The sequence below is a fragment of the Miniopterus schreibersii genome (assembly GCF_964146895.1).
Source record: "Miniopterus schreibersii genome assembly, chromosome: 9".
In the NCBI taxonomy this organism is placed as follows: Eukaryota; Metazoa; Chordata; class Mammalia; order Chiroptera; family Miniopteridae; genus Miniopterus; species Miniopterus schreibersii.
The window spans coordinates 46,406,999-46,427,242 of record NC_138118.1 but is presented as its reverse complement, the minus strand read 5'-3'; the positions used below and the strand labels follow the sequence as shown (position 1 = coordinate 46,427,242).

The window sequence follows — 20,244 nt, the reverse complement described above, 5'->3', positions numbered from 1 at the left end:
TGAGGAATGGCCATTTTAAGTTATAAGGGCACTAGTTTAGTTAAGCAGAGATATTTTTTACTCCTTTCCTCTTTATTTTAGAGACATTAATGATCTTAAATCTTGTTCCATCCACAAATACATTCCAAAAGTTATCCGAGTTAGAAGAAACCTAAATCTAATATTTCTAATAGCTCTCAAAGTATTAACACTGGAATGGCTATAAATGAATCTGACTGGCAATGTTCACTTAATGTTGGGGCCAGCTTCAGGTAGTTCTTTTCATATGGGTAGGTTTCCTTGTGTACACACATACACACACACACACAAATAAAACACATGTATACATATGATGCACACACATGCTAAAAGTGCTATTTGTAACACATATGCTATAACATGCAAAGAAACCTGCCCATTGAAATAAAATGGGTATGCAGCTCTTAATGTAGTCAAAAGTGAATACAGCCCGGCTGGGCATGGCTCAGTGGTTGAGCGTCGACCTAGGATCCAGGAGATCAGGGTTCAATTCCTGGTCAGGGCACATGCCCGGGTTGTGGGCTCGATCAATGACTCTCTCATCATTGACGTTTCTATCTCTCTCTCTCCCTCTCCTTTCCTCTCTCTGAAATCAATAAAGATATATTAAAAAAAAAAAAAAAGTCAATACAACAAAACCTACCATGGGCAATAAGCTTATTTTAAGCAATATTATCTAAAATATATGAAAATAAAATAGAACTTTAGTCTCTTTAAGTCCCCTCTAATAAATTCTGTGCTATTAATTCTGCTGCTCTTCCTTGAATGGGTCCTTCTTTACTGCCTCTCTTCTCCTGCACAACTTCATGGAATGACTGCTTCTAATTTGCTCTTTCTATGCCCTGATGAGTTCCCTGTCATGCCAGCAGCCTGCTGTCCCAATGCCATATTCAGTTCTGCCTCTGTACCTTTGTTCACCAGAGTCTCAAAGGTAAACCAAAATTAAAACCATGAGCTAGCTAACTTGTGATCAGCATCTTCCCTGACATCACATGATCTCTCAAAAAGATCTATATTATTTTATTAGCCCTCTTCAGAAGAAAATCTACACTATGCCTCTGAGAATATACACTTTTTTGAAAGCAAAAAATAAAAAATCACATTTTAAAATAAACAGCCTTTTTTATCTTAGCCCCTTAAAGTAACTGATACAATATTTATATTTATTATTTTAACCCAATAAATATTTATCACTTGTCTAGCATAAGCATAGCATGGTGCTATATGCTTACTAAAGTATTTTGATTAAGATTTTTTCCAAATAATAACTTTCTAAACTCTTAAAAGCTGAGTTTAATCTCTAGCATTCAAGATTTCCTCTGAGTACTTAAGGATGGTACTGTTTAGGATAAACTGCCTCTCTATTACAAAGGCCTCATACAAAGGTTCAGCATCTGGATCTCTAAGTTGGCTTCCCTCATCTTCCACAAGAAGCAAATAATTTATGCTTATGTTGTGAAAGTTTATAAGAGAAGGGTCCACAAAACTAGTTGCTTGCATTTATTTCCCACTCAGTAATGGTAGTATCAAAATTTTTTCAGTTTATCTAAGTAAACTGTTTTAATTTTTGTTTAGAGATTCATGCTTCTAAATACTAATAATGATAAGCAGCTGTCACTTACTGAGTGCCACATGTGCTGGACACTTTCCTAGGAGCATTTGCAATGTTATCTGCTTGCTGTGATTAATGCTGCAATAAGGAGGTTTTATGCTCACTAAAGTTTCCCTGGAAAACTCACACAAACCTCTGTCATCTACAAACTGTTTATCATGTGTGGACCATTATCCATTTTGAGCTTTCCTGACTTTCTTGATGTATTTCTCACCAAGTGGGCTAATTTTCCATGATAAATTACCCATGGTAATTCCACAGTGAAGTATCCACATAGCAAATCTCAGTACACCCTGCTCTGATTTTCTGTGTAAATCTTTAAAGTGGGAAATGATTCCATTTAAATCTCAGCTTAGAATGAAACATCTCTTTTTGTATCTTATCAAAACCATTACATAATATTCTGTTGACAGGGGGTATTTAAAAAATTAATATAGTTTCCAAGTGTGTTAATGTCCCTACTTAACCTAAGTTAAAAATTATTTTCTTTCTGCAGCTAAGTCAGAATTTATAACAACTCTGACAGAAAAGGCAAACAAGTTTCTATGCTCTCCAAACACAATTTCACTTCCATGGTTACGTGGCAGAATTCACTGATGAGAACATACTGCTTAAGTTCAAAGCACTTTGTAAGTTCTTTGGAGGCTGAAAGATTTCTCTGGTAAACACCAATGTTCTTATTTTCATTTATTACATAAAATAAGTAATTTAAAATGTAAATACAATTTACAAATGAATGATGTCAACAAAGACTTTTTAATTTCTATTCTATAACAATAATTTTGTCTTTATCTGATCAAATAAATGATTAGAAATCTAAAGAGGCTCTGATATCACAGATAGGTATGGAAATTGGACAGGAAGACTGATACTTTTATGATGAATACAGTATTGTCATTTAACATACTGGATAATGATACATGAAACACTGTTCATATAGAGTAGTTCTGCTTTTATTTTATATCTTGGGGCTCCACCTTCAATTTCACTTAAAGAAAAGGTTTTGTTTTGTTTTCAAAAAATATTTGAAAATCATTGCTTCCCCATTGCATATTCCTTTGGGAGCTCAGCCAGCAAAAAACAAAACTGGAATAGATGCATGATGGTTCTAATGTGGTGTGATATTTCTAACATTAAACATTTAAATATCTGAAAATTTAGATGGACTTGATGTGGAAAATACATTCAGAAGAAATTTCTCCTTTTTAAGTTTACCTTGTAATGTGATTATTTTGGTGGAGGGCCTTACTAATTACTATGTTCATCATTCCTTTGAAAATGGCATGGCTACATGTGAAATAGTGAGCTAAGAGTTCACAAGGAATATCAAGAACATCACAGGCTTCCTGCTTTCAATGCTCCTAAAGCTACTATCAATTATCTTCAAAAACAGGAAAGAAAATAATTAGTGGTGTAAGGTATGTACGAGCATGATGCAAGGTTACAGAAACAGAAGTGATCACACTGTCAAGAAGTGGAATACTTGAAGATGGGTAGAAGTCTGAAGCACAGAAATGTGGAGAGCATTGCTGACCTGGGTACAGGATGTGAGAAGGCATCAGCAAGTTGGAAAATCAGGAGCTAGATAGAAAAACAGCAACAGGTCTAATTTCACTGGAGTATAGGGTATGTGGCAGGGGTCAGTAACAAAAGGAAGAAAGGAATGGTGGATCAGACTAAGTAAAGGGATTTGACTGTAAGGTCAAAGATGTGACATTAATCTTTGTGATAGGGCAAGGAAAATTCAAATCTAAGTATCTCAGTCTCCCATGCCACCTATTGATGCTCAGTTCTGTGCCCAGGCCTGTGAGGTGATGATAGGATGCTGGGTGGGAAGGAAAACTGGAAGGAACTCTGAAGACTGTTTTACAAAATAATGAAATAGTCAAAGATATCAAGGAGAAGAGGGATTGAAATACAGAGGGGGAGAAAACCAGCCTGAGGATAAGAAAACAGCTTTCTGGAGAAGTTTTTAAAAGGGTGATCAAAGGGGTGTGGGAGAGGCATCTTTTGTGATGAGGAATTTTCGGAAGTTTTGCTGTATGATGTGCTTAGGAACTCCCCTTTCGATTCCTGAAGGAAACTTCAATACAGTCAAATTGCTTTTCAAGGCATTCTGGAGGCAGATCTGTGTTTTGGCTGTGCTGAGATGGGTTTGAAGGTGGGAGAGAGAGGGCTCAGTTTTACTAAGTCCAAAAACTATCTGTACAGAGCATGGGTTTTCCTAGTGTGCTCAGGGGCTTGAGGCAGTGGCGCTGGTGGTGATCATAGATGTGAAGGGGTGAGAACAGGGGACCTTCACCTCTGCATCCGCACTTCTACATCCACTACATCCAAATCTGTTCTACATATCGTGCTTCTGTATAAGATTTCCACTGGAAAAAGTGATAAATGTAGTTAAAAATAGGATGAAACTACTACGGTAGGCAGTGAGGTACCCCTGAAGGATGATAAGCTGAGAAATGTACTATTAGTGTAAAGTTAGGCTCCGAGAACATAAATGACTTACTGAAGGCTGCATGGCTAGTACATGCAGAGCAGAGCTAGGACCCATTTTTACTGAACCACTCCCCCACCACCAGCCAATCAGAGATTTTTCTTTTCAAACTATTAAGATTTAAGATATTTTGAGCCTGTCCATTCTTAGACATAGTCTTTACAAATAGCAATACTCTTGTCTTCTTAATTTGAGGTTTGATGTCCAGTAATTCTTGTACCTCCTCACTTCATCTTTCTGATGCCACCCAGGTAAGCCTGTTGGCCTCCAGCCAGGTACATATGGGCCTGGAACATGGAAAGAACTTTTGCCTCAGAAGATAAGAGTTTGGCATTAAGTTCTAAGCTTGTTGCTGGCACCTCCTTTCTGTTTCCCCTTCCACCAACACACATGCCGATGGAACAAAGGTTAAAATATGATGACTCAAACTATCAACGTACTAGGAGAAAACAGGAAACAAATTTATCATCTCAGAGTAGTACCAAAGGTCTTCTTAATGTGATACAAAATCCTGAAACTGTAAAAGAAAAGCACATACAAAAATAAATTTTCACATGGCTGAAAAAACTCAAAGGAAATTCAACAAGCTGAGAGAAAGATTTTTGCGATGGATATTATACACAAAGGCCTATTTTTTAAATGTATAAAGAGTTTCTATGAATCTATAAGTAAAAAACTACACAACGGAAAAAGATGTGAATAGAGTTCACAAAAAAGGAAGTACAAATGGATCTTTGTATTAACCATGCTTTTAGCTCCTGTGAAGTTGGTACTTTAACATCTGCCCTATATGCTTATGCTGGCCTCACCTTGTTCTAGACAGCCTGATAATATTCCTGAGTCACCTTGCCTTGGCTTCCTGGCTTCCTCATTGGTCCCCTACCCCCACCCCACCATTGAGTGGAGTTCTCCTTCAGGGGCACACATTTCAAGTACAAACCAACCAATCCAGAGTCACACTTTTCAACCATCTCCTTCATAAGGTTCTTATACTCAGGCCATGATACACTTGACCTAATCACCCCAGTGCCAGGTACCAAATAACTAGGGACATCTCCTATGCACCAGAGCAGACTGAAATGATTCAAACTAACCAATCCTACGCCTCCTTACCCTGCTGCACCCACTCCTTCCCAGGGAAACCACAATCAAGGCCCTTGTCCACAATTCCTCCCTCTCCCTCTCCCTCCTGACTGACCCGGTGCTTCCCCATGTGAAGCCCTGTAACATGCATGCCCTTTCTCTTAGGAACTGTGAGTAATAAACTGTCATTTCAATGGCAATTGTCCCCTGATCTGTTGGCCTGCCTATACCTCACATTTTCTATTAATACACTATATTTTAAAACAGTCTTAAACATATAAAAGGAAGCTCTACTACACTCACTTTAAGATAAATGTAAGTAAAGACTATAATGAGATATATTTTCCCCCTATCAAAGTGACAAAGATAAAAAAGTTGCATAGCACACAGTGCTGGTATGAGTAAATAGACATTCATTTATTGCTGGTGGGAACATACATTATTATAGCCTCTCTGGAGAGCACCTTGGCAATAAAAACAAAATATCAAAATGCACAAGCTCATAATATGACAATTCTACTTCTGGGTATGTATTCAAAATAGCTGAAAGTAGGATCTCAAAGAAGTATTTGTATACCATGTTTGTAGCAGCAGTATTCACAATAGCCAAGAGGTGAAGGTAACCCAAGTGTAGACTGACAGGTGAATGAATGGATAAACAAGATGTGGTGGGTACATCTAATGGAATGTTATTCAGCCTTAAAAAGGAAGGAAATCCTGTCAAATGCTACAACATGTAGGGACCTTGAAGATGTTTTGCTAAGTAAAATAAGCCAGTTACAAAAAAGACAAATATTGTAAGATTCCACTTATATGACTTATCTACAATGGTTAAATTCATAGAAACAGAAAGTAGAATAGTGGTTGCCAGAGGCTGGGAGGAGGGGAAAATGGGAAGTTGTTTAATGGGGACAGAGTTTCAGTTTTACAAGATGAAAGGTTCTGAATATTGGTTGTACAACAATGTAAATATACTTAATATCACTGAACTGTACACTTACAAAACAGTTAAGGTGGTATATTTTATAATATGTGTATTTTCCTACAATTAAAAAAATTTTAATGAGCAAACTCATTTATCCAGCAATCCCACTATTTGAAATTTGTCCTTTTATTATGATGATTTTCTTTTTATTATGATTATTCCAGTGTGAAATGATGCCTGTATAAGGTTATTGACTCATTGTTGGAATAGCAGAAGATTGAAAATTAACTAAATGTCTTATAATAGGGAATTGGTTCAAGTATGGTCCATTGAAATACTATATACAAGCATTACAATAATATAAAAATTGTATATGTGAAAAAAAAGCAAGTGCATATATTATACTCCCACTTGCTTGTTTGTTCATTTACTTCTGTACGACTCAATAATAATAATTTCCCTGTGTGCTGGAGGATTGTGGATTGTGGAATGGGATAGGAGGCTGACTTACTTTTTACACTGTACTATTCTGAACTTTTGATTTTTGTACTATGGCACATTTTATGTATTAAAATAGTTAAAAAGAAAAAGAACTAACCCCATAGCTGATAAAACATTATTACCTGGCTCTCTGATACTGTTAATTAGCTTCCTAGTATGGCTTGTATTTCACTACTTGACCACTGAGACCCTGATCTTGCTTGCTTTATGAAACTCTGTAATGATTGCCTTGTTATAGCTGAATTTCCTGGTGTTCACTACTGCTGACTCATAAATTCAGTCACTGGATAGTCAAATCCCCAATCCTACTCTCTTCTGCTTTATTCCCCAAAGAATCTACCCAATAAAGATACCCTCTCCCCACCCACCTATATACAATAGATTTTAATTGAAAAAGGCATTATTTATTTTAATCCTTAAGCTTTCATCATTAGTACCTAATATATTCACATAAGGATGTCTTGGCCAACAACAAACCACATAGAAATGGTGGTGCCATAAGATTAGAATGGAGGTGAAAAACTCCTACCATCTAGTGACTTTGTAGCTGTTGTAAAGTAGAACAATGTATTACTGTTTTGTGTGGGTCTCAGTCTATTGATAGTAATGCTCTGGGCTAGAAATGCCTAGGGGCATTCACCTGGGCCCTGGTGAGCATCCTGCAGACATCTCCCTTTTCTAAACCAGTGTTAGAACTGGACAAAGTCATGGTTCTTAGGATTACAAGATGTCCTTCAGCAATAACCATTAGGAAACTTTGAAAGAAAAAGTGTATTACTTATAGCCCCTGGGGCATACAAGGCATGCCAAAAGCCAGGGGCACGGAGTGAGGTCATGGGGGGAGGGGCAGAGAAAATGAGAGAAAGAGAGAGAGAGGGAGGGAGGACACATACAGGCCTGGGGGCCTGCTATTATTGGGGTTGGTGAAGGCCTAGGCTCACTTTTTATTGGTGAATTTAAAACATAAGGGTGGGAATTTAAATTGAAAGAAAATTGAGGGAAATAGCTTAAATGGTCAGTTATTTAAATCAACCAAGATCTCTAAAAAAAAGACCCTCAGCAGGGTTGTGGAGGGTTGGGGAGGTGGGGGAGAAGACCTGGCTATTTATCTAGTGTGTGGCTGCAATGTGTTTATTGGAAATTGACTGCTGAAGTGGATGCCTCACTGAAGTGGATGCCTCTGCAATTTAAGTCAGGCACTTAAATTGAAAAAGAAAAGTCATCTGCAGGGGTCTATGCTACAACTGCTCACGTGTGTGGTGATGCTGGTGTAACAAACCTATTGTGCTGCCAGTCATGTCATAGTATAGTACATAAAATTACATCAGTAGGCTGAACCACCTAGGCTTGTGTTAAGTACACTCTATGATGTTCGAACAGTGAGGAAATCCCCTAACAGTGCATTTCCCAGAGCTTATCTCAGTCCTTACTTGGTACATGACCGCAGTTCTTAGATTACTAAAGGTAGTACTATGTTTCACAACATGCACATTCTCTACTGAGAGCCACAAGCTTTTAAAAGCCAACCACTTTCCTTCTCAGGTACTTTCTCAAAAGAGAAAACAATACAATTAATTATTTTTCCTAACCCTTATTTTTTAAAATATATCTTTATTGATTTCAGAAAGAGGAAAGGAGAGGGAGAGAGAGAGCTAGAAACATCAATGATGAGAGAGTCATTGATCGGCTGCAGCCTGCAACCCGGACAGGTGCCCTGACTGGGAATCGAACCCTGATTGCCTGGGTCCTAGGTTGATGCTTAACCACTGAGCCACACCCGGCTGGGCCCTAACCCTTATTTTAAAACATCTTATTTAAAGCAACATCCATCCAGTGACTGTTAAATAAAAACCCAGCAGCATACTTTAGATTATTATTTTTAATATTTAATCAACTTGCTACAATGTTAGCTAAAGAAGCAATGAAAAATAGAGGTAATTAAAACTTTGTTAAAGATATAATTAAAAATAAACACTCCAGCATGCACACACACAAACTAGGTCCTCATTATGTCAGTAAAGGAATTGAAAAAGAGAAAGGGAAATCAAAGAAAATTAACCATACAGACAGGGACAGATGAGCTTCTGAGGGTAGGCCTGCAGCCACATTTCCCTCTGGTTACTAGCCCTGAGTCTGGCATGTGATTGATGCTCAGCATAAAGATTATCAGAATGAGTAAAGAAAGATAATCCCCAGGCAGGAGGCAGGGGAACTGTCAGTTCTTCTCTGTTCCTGATATGAACACTTTTCTGACTCCTACTTGCTACTGATCATAGTCTGTTCAGATAACAGAGTTTTCCTGACAATACCTCAGATTCCTGGCCAGAATCAATCTTCATGTTTTTTGTGGGTTTTTGTTTTTGTTTTTTCTTTTCATTTTAAATGTGACAATGTAAGAATACCCTAACATGGGACCCTGCTTTTCTCTTATCCTGAATACTTTTGCAGTGTATACTTTTACTGATTGAATTTAGGGGTGTTAATCTACTTTGCAAAGTGGGATATGGCTTGTATTCCTGTAATTCTAATGTACATGTTTAATCTTGGTACATAGATATGAGCCATGGCAATACTTCAAATGTTTAAGTGCATTCCTGGCATGTCCCAGGGTTTTCTTCCATACTGGAAATATTTTTATATTTCCACCTAACTGTCAGAGTTAAAAAATGAAACAAAACAAAAAAACCTTTATTAGAAAATGGAACCTATTTGTATTGTTTAATAAGTTATTAGTCTGTTTAAAGTTTCTTGACAGTCAAACAATTCTTGCAAGTCTGCTTGGATGTGTGAAGGAAAAGCAAAAACATGCCAACAATAGCAAGACTTGTAGAAAGATTTTAAAAAGAAATTTAGTAGTTTATTTTAGTCCCCTAGGTACAGTTATTAGTGAGGTGTGATAACTAAGGAAGGTCAGAGAGACTAAGGAGAAATATTTAAATAGAGCATTAAATATTTATCATTATTTTTTTCTTTTAATATACAGTTTACTTAAAAAGTCAATTCGTAAAATTCGAAAATAGCAGTGTTTAGATGTGTGAATGTCAAGTGAAGACTGTCAGATGAAATGTGTGTTAACATAAAAGACAGGAGACTGAGTTCCACCCCTGGCTCTGCATCTGCCCAGATGGAAAACCCAAGGTAAATATCAATCTTTCAAAAGTCATAAGATGAAAATAATCTCAAACCTCTATTCCTTATGGAATCATTGTGAAAATTAAATTACATACTTGAAACTACATTTACTGAAAGCTCGTTAAGAATGGGAATCTTATATTTTCATCTTTGTTACCAGTTACTTGATTAATTAATTCATGTATGAAAGAAATAGGAAAGTTTTTAATTATTTGAAAAACATTTTAAATTTCATTATGTATTATCTCAAGAAACTCATCAATAACTCTATAGAAGGTTCAACCTAGAAAATACAGGAAGCTTCAATAGCATCAGAAAAATCAATATTTTTAGTAATTAACCTAAAATTTTTATTAAAAATTCCAAAATGTATTTAATCTGTTACCAGCCTTAAAAGAACAAAATGAATACAAATAAGAAAGTATCTTTTGAACATGTGAAGATCCCAGTAAAAGAGATAATTTTATTTATTTTATTTCATCTTTTTGTTGTTAATCCTCACCAGAGGATATTTTTTCCATTGATTTTTAGAGATAGTGGAAGGGTGGGAGGGAAGGGGGGAGAGAGAGAGACATCAGTTGGTTGCCTCCCACATGCACCCCGACCGGGGCTGGGATAGAACCTGCAATCCAGGTACTTGCCCTTGACCAGGAATCAAACCTGTGACCCTTCAGTGCATGGGCCAGCACTCTAACCAATGAGCCACACCAGCCAGGGCAAAAGAGATAATTTTAAAAGTAGGGAATTAGTAAAGGATGGTAGCATCTTTTTATGAATACACAGTGGTAGACTGTGCGGTTAAATATACATAAGAAACAACATGCAATCTTTTCAGAAAGCAATATGAATACAATCAAGAACCTGTTATGACAATATCTCCAGCCCAGGGACTTCCCTGGTAAACCTGAGATCCACATATTGGACATTTCCCTCAGACCTGCTGCTTCCTCTGAATTCTCTGTCATACCATACTTCAGCCACTTTCAGAAATCAGAAATCCAAGCTTCAGTTTAGACTCATCTCCCCCCCACCACTCACTCACACACTAAGTCCAGCATTTTATACTTCCGTGATCTCTCCGCTATGCATATTCTACCCTTTTTCCCATTGCCAGCCCTTGGTTCAGTCTCTCTTTATATCTTATCTCCATCACTGAATAGCATTCTAATTGGTGGTATGGCAGGAATGAAAAGGAAACAAATTTAGAGTACCTCAGAGAGAACCAACTGACTGAGTGCAGGTGGAGAACTGGGCTTGGGGGGAGAATACTGAGTTTAGTTCCGAGCATGTTGAGTAGCTTGGGGCCATCCCGGGGAAGATGCTGCTTGTGCATGTCTGGGTGTGGGCAAAGCTTAAGGATAAGAAGTGGGTTCACAGTGGAGGTCATGGATATGGGTGAGCTATCCCCCCTCATGTCTGACTGCCTCCAAAAAGCTTTTTCCTAATCATCTCATCTTACAGTGAACAGATAAATTCAAGAGATATCTAAAAGAGATTTAACTCTCAAACTGACAAAGAGAACACAGGAGGAGAATTAAGATTGAGAGAATGATGAATTCAGTTCTGAACATGTTGGTCACAGCCATATGTAAAAATTCATCAAGTTGTACACTGGATATTTGTGAGCTTTACTGTGTGTACATTATACCATAAAATTTTTAAAAAATAAAAATAAAATAGAGCAGGATCCAATTTCCAATGGGACAAGAAAAGCCTGTGGAGTGCTAGGCCTCACAGTTAGGCAGCAATAGCAGAGTTGGGGAGCAGGTGTCCAGCACTGAGCCACACAATCCATTGATGGGAATTATGTAGCTTAGTTCCCAAGCATTACTTTGAATCTTCACCCCAAAGTATGAATTAACACAGTAGTTCTGCCCTGTTAGGTCTTTATTGATTATTTTTTTAGAAAGAGGGAGAGAGAAACATCGATCAGTTGCCTCCTGCAGGCACCCCGACAGGTGATCAAACCTGCAGCCTAGATATGTCCTCTGACCAGGACTCGAACTCACAGCCTTTTGATGTATGGGACAATTCCCAGTCAACTGAGCCACCCACCAGGGCTGCCCTGTTAGGTCTTGCTGCTTAATGTGATCATAATGTCAGTGAAGAATTCTAAATTTTCTACAAGAAATATTTTATGATGAGATAATATTCAATACATATTTGTTAATGACCTTAGTACCAAGTGACAGGTATAACCTACAAATGCTGTAATAGTTGAGAGGTTGGAGAAACCACTGTGAGCTGACTGCTCAGGCAGTTTCTCAGAGGACTTGAAAATTGAGCCAGACTCTAAAAGGTTAGGACAGATATAGGGTTTGCAAAGTGTGGCCTATACAAGTATTTTATTTGATCTTTTAGTTTGAATGGCACAGTTTTCCAAGAGGTACTGAGGCTGGAGGATTTGTGGATATCCATGACCTTGCATTATGCTTTGTGAATATGCACCAGTTTCCCAGGCATCTGAATATGAAAGACTTGCTAAGGGAGCAACATAAACAGAAGATCATGGGGTCTAAGTGAATTATTAGTTGCAAAAAGAGTTAGGGCACAAATTGCAGAGTGCCATGAATGTCATACTGAACACATCCTATATGCAATATTAGATGAGAGCATGACATCCATGTTTTGCAGCTCAGTAGTGCTGAGCCAGTTGTGCGACTAACATTAATAACAATAAATGCCACAAGCAGCTTCTGGTTCTTACAATGTGGTATCAAACATCTGGGTGTTTGAAAGTGGATTCTGACTGTTTTCTTTCAGTTGCTATCTGAACTCTTGCTATTCTGCAGATACAGCTTCTATTTATACAGCTTAAGGGGGATAGCTTGAACAAAGGTTAAATTTCTTGTAAGTTTCAAAAATCTTAGAGGAATGTTGAAAAAATTAAAAAATAAAGTTAGAGATGCCAATGGGAGTAACCTCAGTGGTATTTACTGTGGAAATAAAGTTGTTTGAGGCCATTAATTCATTCTGTAATAATTCATTCTGTAAGATTTTGCTGGCTTGAGGAACAGTTCACATGCAGTAAAATTACTGATGTACTTATTGGTGTTATTTTACTCAGCAATTTTATACTATTCAAACGGGTAGGTAAGACAGTTCTTTGATGCTATAATCTAAGGTATCCACTTCGTCAAACACTGGTCATATCTGAAAGCACAGCTCTCAAGCATAGCATGGTAACAGCTGCATTCATGGCCAGTTAATATCTTTTTTTAATCCTCCGTAATGGGCATTTCGTAAATGTCCATCTCGTTTTAGAAACAAATCAGACAATGAGAATATGTATCATATTCCTCGTTTTGCTCCTCTGCAGAAGGAAATAGCAGGTTTCAGTGCCTGTTACAGTAACTACATTTAGTTAAGTAAATGTGTATTCTCTCTAGCATTATATGACAAGGTCTTTTATCTTCTTTTTATGGAAGTGAATGTAGTATATCAATAATGAAATAAATCTCTTTTACTTCATTTACCAACCTATGGAATGTACTTAACTGACTCCATATATGCAAATATTTATTATCAGAACCTGCACTGACAAACTCTTGGAAGAAAAGGTAGCACTATTTTATTTTAAAATGTTTCAAGCTATACATATTACCTACAGGTTATATGTAATATATTATTTTAATGATATTGGCTTCATCTAAATTTTTAGGTAGATGATTCAGGTCTTACTATAGTAATATATAAAAAAAAATAAATATACCTCGTGCAGATAAATGAAAGCTGGAGTTGTAGGTAAATCGACAAGCCGCTCATCTTGGATGTTGATTGTGGGAGGTGCTATGGCATGAATGGGATCTTCTTGATCCTTCTCATGTTTTTCCGCTTCCTCTTCTGGCTCTGTGTCTGTGGTACTCTCTTCCATTTTTCACAATTCTAAAATAAAATCATTCCATGTTCAGCTACTTAGGGATGTCTTCACTTATGAAGTAAAATTAATGGAAAATAATAAAAGAAAGCAAAACAACGGTTTAAGCTATTCTCTAATGGAACTACCTAGGTGAGGAAAGTTAGCTATTATAATTGTTATAAAACTCTGCTTTGTTATAAAGATACTCTTCATTGTTACACTTAAGTCAATAATGCTAATTTTAAAAAGTAGATTATTGTTCCATTAACTGGAAAAAAATACATATAATTAGAATGTAAGCTCCATGAGGACAGAAACCTAATTTTGTTTACTGAGCATTGTAGTAGGTACTCAATTACTATTCACTGATTGGGCAAGTAAATAAAACTTCATCCTTAAAATGCCACACAAAGTTTATTCAGTTTATTTTTGGAAAATAAAACCAACACCCCGGGGTGCTCCATTCTGCCTGAGACATGCATCTGCACACCAGGCCACCAGGCTAAGTGCTCAACACCCACAACTGCCTGCTATGGCCATAGCTTGGGCCTATGCTTGTGTGCACTGCGACCTGGCCTATCTCTTCTGCTCATGTGTATGCTCAATTGCCCTATCAGATTTCACTTACAAAGCATAAAATAAAAAATAAAATTACTAAAATATCAAGATGGTGACACCAGGGCATTAAACTAAATGCAAGACCCTTTTGAGAGCAGGTCCATATGTGATTGCACAGGTCACACACCTATGAAGCCAGCCCTGTGTATTGGCCTTTGATTTGCTCATGTATTCAAGTAGACCCAGAGCAGTTTCTAAAAGGGCCCCTGTCTTGGCCTGCGAGGTTTTTATTGGCCCACTTTGGTGGCATTGGGATGGCTGCCCTTCCAAGAGAGAGCTGAAGAGAATGCCAATGTAATCATTAGCTCTTTCATCTCTGAAACATATGACTTTACATGCAACAGAACAGTATATGTGCACCCTTCTCTTGCCAAAGAGGATAACTCCAACTGTCATAATTTTTTCTTTTTTTTATTAATCCTCACCTGAGGATATTTTTTTCCATTGCAACCCAGGTATGTGCCCTTGACTGGGAATAGAACCTGAGACCCTTCGGTGAGCAGGTCAAGGTTCTAACCACAGAGCCACACCAGCCAGGGCAATTTTTCTTTTTTAAAAATTAAGTTTATTGGGCTGACATTGGTTAATAACATTATATAACTTTCAAGTGTACAATACTATAATATAGCATAGGTATATTGCATTGAATGCCCACCATACAAAGTCTAATCTCCATCTGTCACCATATATTAAACCAACTGTCATAATTTTAAGGTCTGGATCTTCTGCTGAACACATATCATCTCTCATGTCTATCTTATCATATAAGCTGCTCCTTGATGATAGGGATCCCTGTTCTTTTACTATGGAAAGCATATCTATAATATGAATCTAGAAGGCCAGGGAGGCTCTGTTTCCTGAATTTATTAGTCAAGTGGCCACAGGCATGTCATTTATTCATTAAGTCTCTTTCTTCCTCTCTAAAATGGGAGTAACAGTACCTAATTTTTCTGCTTCAAAAAGAACATATCCCAGCAAGCCCGGCCGGGCGTGGCTCAGCAGTTGAGCATCGACCTAGGATCCAGGTGATCAGGGTTCGATTCCCAGTGTGGGCATATGCCCGGGTTGCAGGCTCGACCCCCAGTTGGGGGCATGCAGGAGGCAGCCGATCAATGACTCTCTCATCATTGATGTTTCTATCTCTCTCCCTATCATTTCCTCTCTCTGAAATCAATAAAGATATATTTAAAAAAAAAATATATATATATATATATATATATCCCAGTGATTTTCAACCTTTTTCAGTTCATAGCACACATAAACTAATTACTAAAATTCCATAGCACACCAAAAAATATACTTTTTGCTGATCTAACAACAACAAAAAAAGGTGTAATTCTGATTCATTCACACCGATGGCTATTGTTGTTTTGGCTGTTGTTGTTTTTAAATTTGACAATCTAAGGGAAAAGAGGTCAGTGCCCCTGACTAAATAGTCAGATAGTGCATGTTTTAAAAATTCTGAGGCACATCAGTTGAAAATCGCTGATATATGCAGATTAAATGTGATAATGCCTCTGGACTGCTAGCTTCTACTCTCTATTTCTAATTTTCTTCCATAGCTATAAATTACACATGCATTTGTTTTCCTCCTCCCACTACAAAAATACATCTTAGGTGGTAGCATGTACTTCTATCAGGAGGCACTAAATGTCAGGTTGTCTTAATATGATATTAATAGATATTGATATTGTTTGGACTTTCCCTCCTTTAATACACATATATGTTGTCAATGCCATAAAGTAGTTTTTAAAAGAAATTATTATTATTATTATTATTAATTTAAAATATATCTTTATTGATTTCAGAGAGAGGAAGGGAGAGGGATAGAGAGAGATGGAAACATCAATGATGAGTCATTGATTGGCTGCCTCCTGCATGCCCCCAACTGGGGATTCAGCCTGCAACCTGGGCATGTGCCCTGACAGAGAATTGAACTGCGATCTCCTGGATCATGGGTCGATGCTCAACCACTGAGCCACGCCCAGCGGGGCAAAACAACCTATTATTATTAAGGCATCACAACACTTTACATTTGGTAAATAATCAGTTTATTGTTTAAATCTTCAGGGAGAGGAAAATGGTTTGATTATATATCTAGATTTGTTTGTGTTTAATATGCTAAAATTTGTATGTTAAATCATTTTATGGATGTCAAATGTTAATGACTATCCCAGAAAAATATTTCCTTCAGAATGTTAGACCATACCTGTTATTTTTAGCTTTTTCTTTAAGAAAAGAAAAATATAAACAAAAGCTGCAGAATAGCACAATGAATCCTTAAGTACTCATCAACCATCTTTAACAAATATCGATCCATAAGCAATTTTATTTTATTTAAACCCTTCTTCTCCTCTCCACTCTCATTATTTTGAAGCAAAACCTAGGTATACAGACATAATAATAGACCCTGAAGCACTCTATAATAATATACAAAAATAGTTATCATTCTATTATACAACTGCATTGCACTCCTTTGTATAGATGCACCATAAGTTATTCAAACAACCCCCAATTTATAAACATATGGAATATTCCCAGTTATCTGCTATTACAGTTTTGCGAAGTATAGTACATCTATTTATTTAAAAATATTTTTAGAAGACTTTTGGAATCTTGGTAATCAAGATGGTATTAACTTTGAAAACTTAAGTTAAGGCAACCTTCTTAAAGCACTACACCTTTAAATATGACACAACTTACCTAGGCAAAGAAGTCAGGTATTATTTATGTTGAGTTTATACAAATCCTCATTCTGCTGAAGTTTTCATTTTCTATTATCTTGAAAACATTCTAAATATTTTAAAGCAGGTTAAACTTTTATTTTTCAAAGGGAAGCAACTAAAAGACACTATGACAGAGTTCTTATGGACATTATCAGACAAACTTTAACCCTTAGAAAAGAAAGGGAGAGTGAATAGGAAGGTAAGAAAATACAATAGAGACAAATATATAAGTATCATGTGGATTAAAACCTAAAACACTAACTAATCTAATTAAATAATAGGATGGAAAGGGCTTAAATAGATACCAAAGTTTAATAGATAAAACAAATATTCAAGGTTTCATTAATATAAGATTGTAAAGCCTATTGTATTAATATTTCCATGCTGCAGGCAATATGATTAACAGCTGTAAATGAAACAATGGAATAAAATGTATTCTCAGTTCTACAGTGATATAAACAAGGGAATATTTATAAAACATCTTAAATTTGTGTGGGAAGAACTACATAGCTATCAAGTATACTAATTCTAGAAATATCTCCATAGTAAGTCAATTAAACAACTACTAATTGAATTTTATAAAAACCAAGAGTTTACAAAGATGCATGCGATTTACAATATAAAGAAAAAACAAGGCAGGGAAATAACTAGCTCTGTATCAGACAAGGTAATGTAAAATAAGCCTAAATAAAAAGCAACATTCTCAGGAAGGTAGACAAGGCTTAAAAAGCATCGCGTAGCCTGGAATTTAGATTTTAATCTACATGTATTGGAAGTGATCACTTTTTTTTTTTTTGTATAAAGAGTTATCTGAGTTTGTAAACATATTGGTGACAGTGAGAAGACTGGTTTGGAAAGGATGCGAATTTGGAGGCAAGGAGTCAGTTTAGAGGCTATGCACCAGCCACTGTGCTGTGGGTAGGAGATTCGGTGGTGAGCAAAACCAGACAAGGTCCCTGACCTCAAGGAGGCTCACAGACTGGTGGGCAAGACAGAAATTAATTAAAGAATCACAAAGATATGTGTAAATATATATATGTGTGTGTGTGTGTGTGTGTGTGTATACATATATATATATATATACATATATATTCACCAAAATAGGTGCTATAAAAGCCTAGACCAGAGAAGTAGGGTTGCTGTGTACTGCACAATGCCTGTGGGTACCATTCGCATAGCAAGTTCTGCAGTGAAGCTGCCCTCATAGGAAGGTTAGGTGATGAAAGCCAGAGCAAAGGCAAAGGCAGAATTGTCTGTGCTACAGGAGTCCAAAGAAGAGAGGACATGGTTTTATGAGGCTTTCAAAAAGGAAGAGTATGTGTACTGAGCTTTGACACAGAAAAGCAAAAGGCCAGTGAAGGAGAAAGGAAGGTAAAGTTTTAGTCCTATTACAGAAGAATATTGAACCCTCTATTATTTAAACTTCATCTCTGGGTTAAAAGATACTGTAAAGCCCAAATAGGAAGCTTCACAAAGAAATATTAAGCAATGAACATTGCAGGGTATGCCTTGTATTGTAAAACACACCACTACTTCCTCTTTTCTAAATCTAAAGAAGAGATCCATTGTTTTGTCTTCATTTTGAACTCAATGAAATTTTTCTTGACAGTTACAAGGAGCATGTACAAAAACCAAATACCCATGCACTAGTGCATGGGGCAGGATACACAAACGATGTGGCCTTTTGAAGGTAAAATGGCAATGCTTGCTCTAAGAAAGATGTAGCAGGAAACCACTCTGTCTTTCGATATTACTTGTCACTAAACAAGCACAAGTTTTGCTCATTTTAGAAAAGCAGGGTATAATGTAAAGTCAAACATGGTATTTCTCTCCTAGTCTCACACAGGACCTGAGCATTGTTTCTCATCATTTAGCTCTTCTAACTGGCCTGGAAATGTGATCACATGCTCCTTTCCCCAGCCGCCCCTTGCTATAGGTTAGTTATGTGACCATTTCTATGTAACTCAGAGCCAGACCTCTCGGAAGAAGGGAGAAGTCTGGGACACCAAATTTTTGTTGCTGTTTCAGTTCCCTATATTTATTTTAAAAAATAGATATGTTGCCCTGGCTGGGTGGTTCAGTTGGTTGGAGCATCGTCCCATACAACAAAAATGTTGTAAGTTATATCCCTGGTCAGGGCACGTACTTGGTTGTAGATTTGATCCCTAGTTGGGGCATGTGGGTGGCAACTGATCAATGTTTCTCACATCAATGTTTCTCTCTCGCCCCCTTTCTCTCTCTTTGAAATCAATAAAAACATATCCTTGGGTGACAAAACAAAATAAAACATAGATATGTCAAAACAGGGCAACAAACATTGTGTTATATTTAAATTTGTGTGACAAGTTCCTGTCAATTCTGTCACTGTATGTCTGTGATTGTATGTATATTCTCTTTTGGAAATAATGTTAAAAATCTACATTAAAGGCCTTTTCTAAAAGGCCTCGGGTCCACGATATGAGAGGCTTACAATATTGGGCAGCCAATTTGACATGCAGCATACAGTCACCTTGATCCACTTAATCTGACAACAACAAAATCATCAGATGCTACCAACCTGGCAGTTCTAAATGCAACCTATACAGTTATTGCACTTATTCCTGTCTAGATTTTTTTATTCTACACCCTATTATGTAATACCCATTATTCCTATATAAAGACAAGATTAGACTTGAAACTTTTTTTAAAGATATAAGTACAGTTTCAGGTCATGTTTTAAAAAAGAGGGGGTAGAGACTTCTGGTCAAGATGACAGAGTAGGTAAATGTTGTGCTCACCTCCTCCCACAACCACTTCAAAATTACAACTAAAGTATGGAACAACCATCCTAAAGAACCACCTGACAGTAGTGGAACAAAAACTCCTATAACTAAGGACATAAGAAGCCACATTGAGACTGGTAGAAGGGCTGGAGAAATGGAAGTAGATGGTCCCACAGCTATGTATAGCAGTTGAAATTAGGGAGGGATATCTCAAATGTGGAGGTCCCCTAGAGGAGTGAGAGGTTCCAACCCCACATGAGGCTCCCCAGTCTGGATCACCAATATCGAGGAGTCCCCACAACATCTGGCTGTGAAAATCCATGGGGATCCTGTCTGTGTGAGACAGAGGGCTGCTGGAGACCCAGGCATCCTCTTAAAGGGTTCACACACAGACTCATTCACTCACAAATACTTCCACTAAGCTCCAGCAAAGGAACAGCAGAAACATATGGAAAGGAACTGAATTATCTGGCTTCAAGGTAAGAACTGGAAGAATTAAAGTGCTTGCAGG

General features: G+C 37.1%; 1 protein-coding gene across 2 annotated transcripts in view; it reads right to left on the bottom strand.

The window, feature by feature from the left end:
- CCDC146 (coiled-coil domain containing 146) overlaps positions 1–20,244 on the bottom strand; it is a 143,665-nt gene that overhangs the window by 102,293 nt on the left and 21,128 nt on the right. Inside the window, exons 2-3 of one of the 2 annotated variants that reach the window (XM_081147163.1) lie at positions 16,949–17,038; positions 13,481–13,653 (exon numbers count right to left, since the gene is read on the bottom strand). In XM_081147163.1, coding sequence (XP_081003289.1) covers positions 13,481–13,642 — 162 coding nt within the window. In that variant the 5' untranslated portion in view covers positions 13,643–13,653; positions 16,949–17,038. The remainder of the gene's footprint in view (positions 1–13,480; positions 13,654–16,948; positions 17,039–20,244) is intronic. The other variant, XM_081147162.1, reaches the window with a different exon arrangement.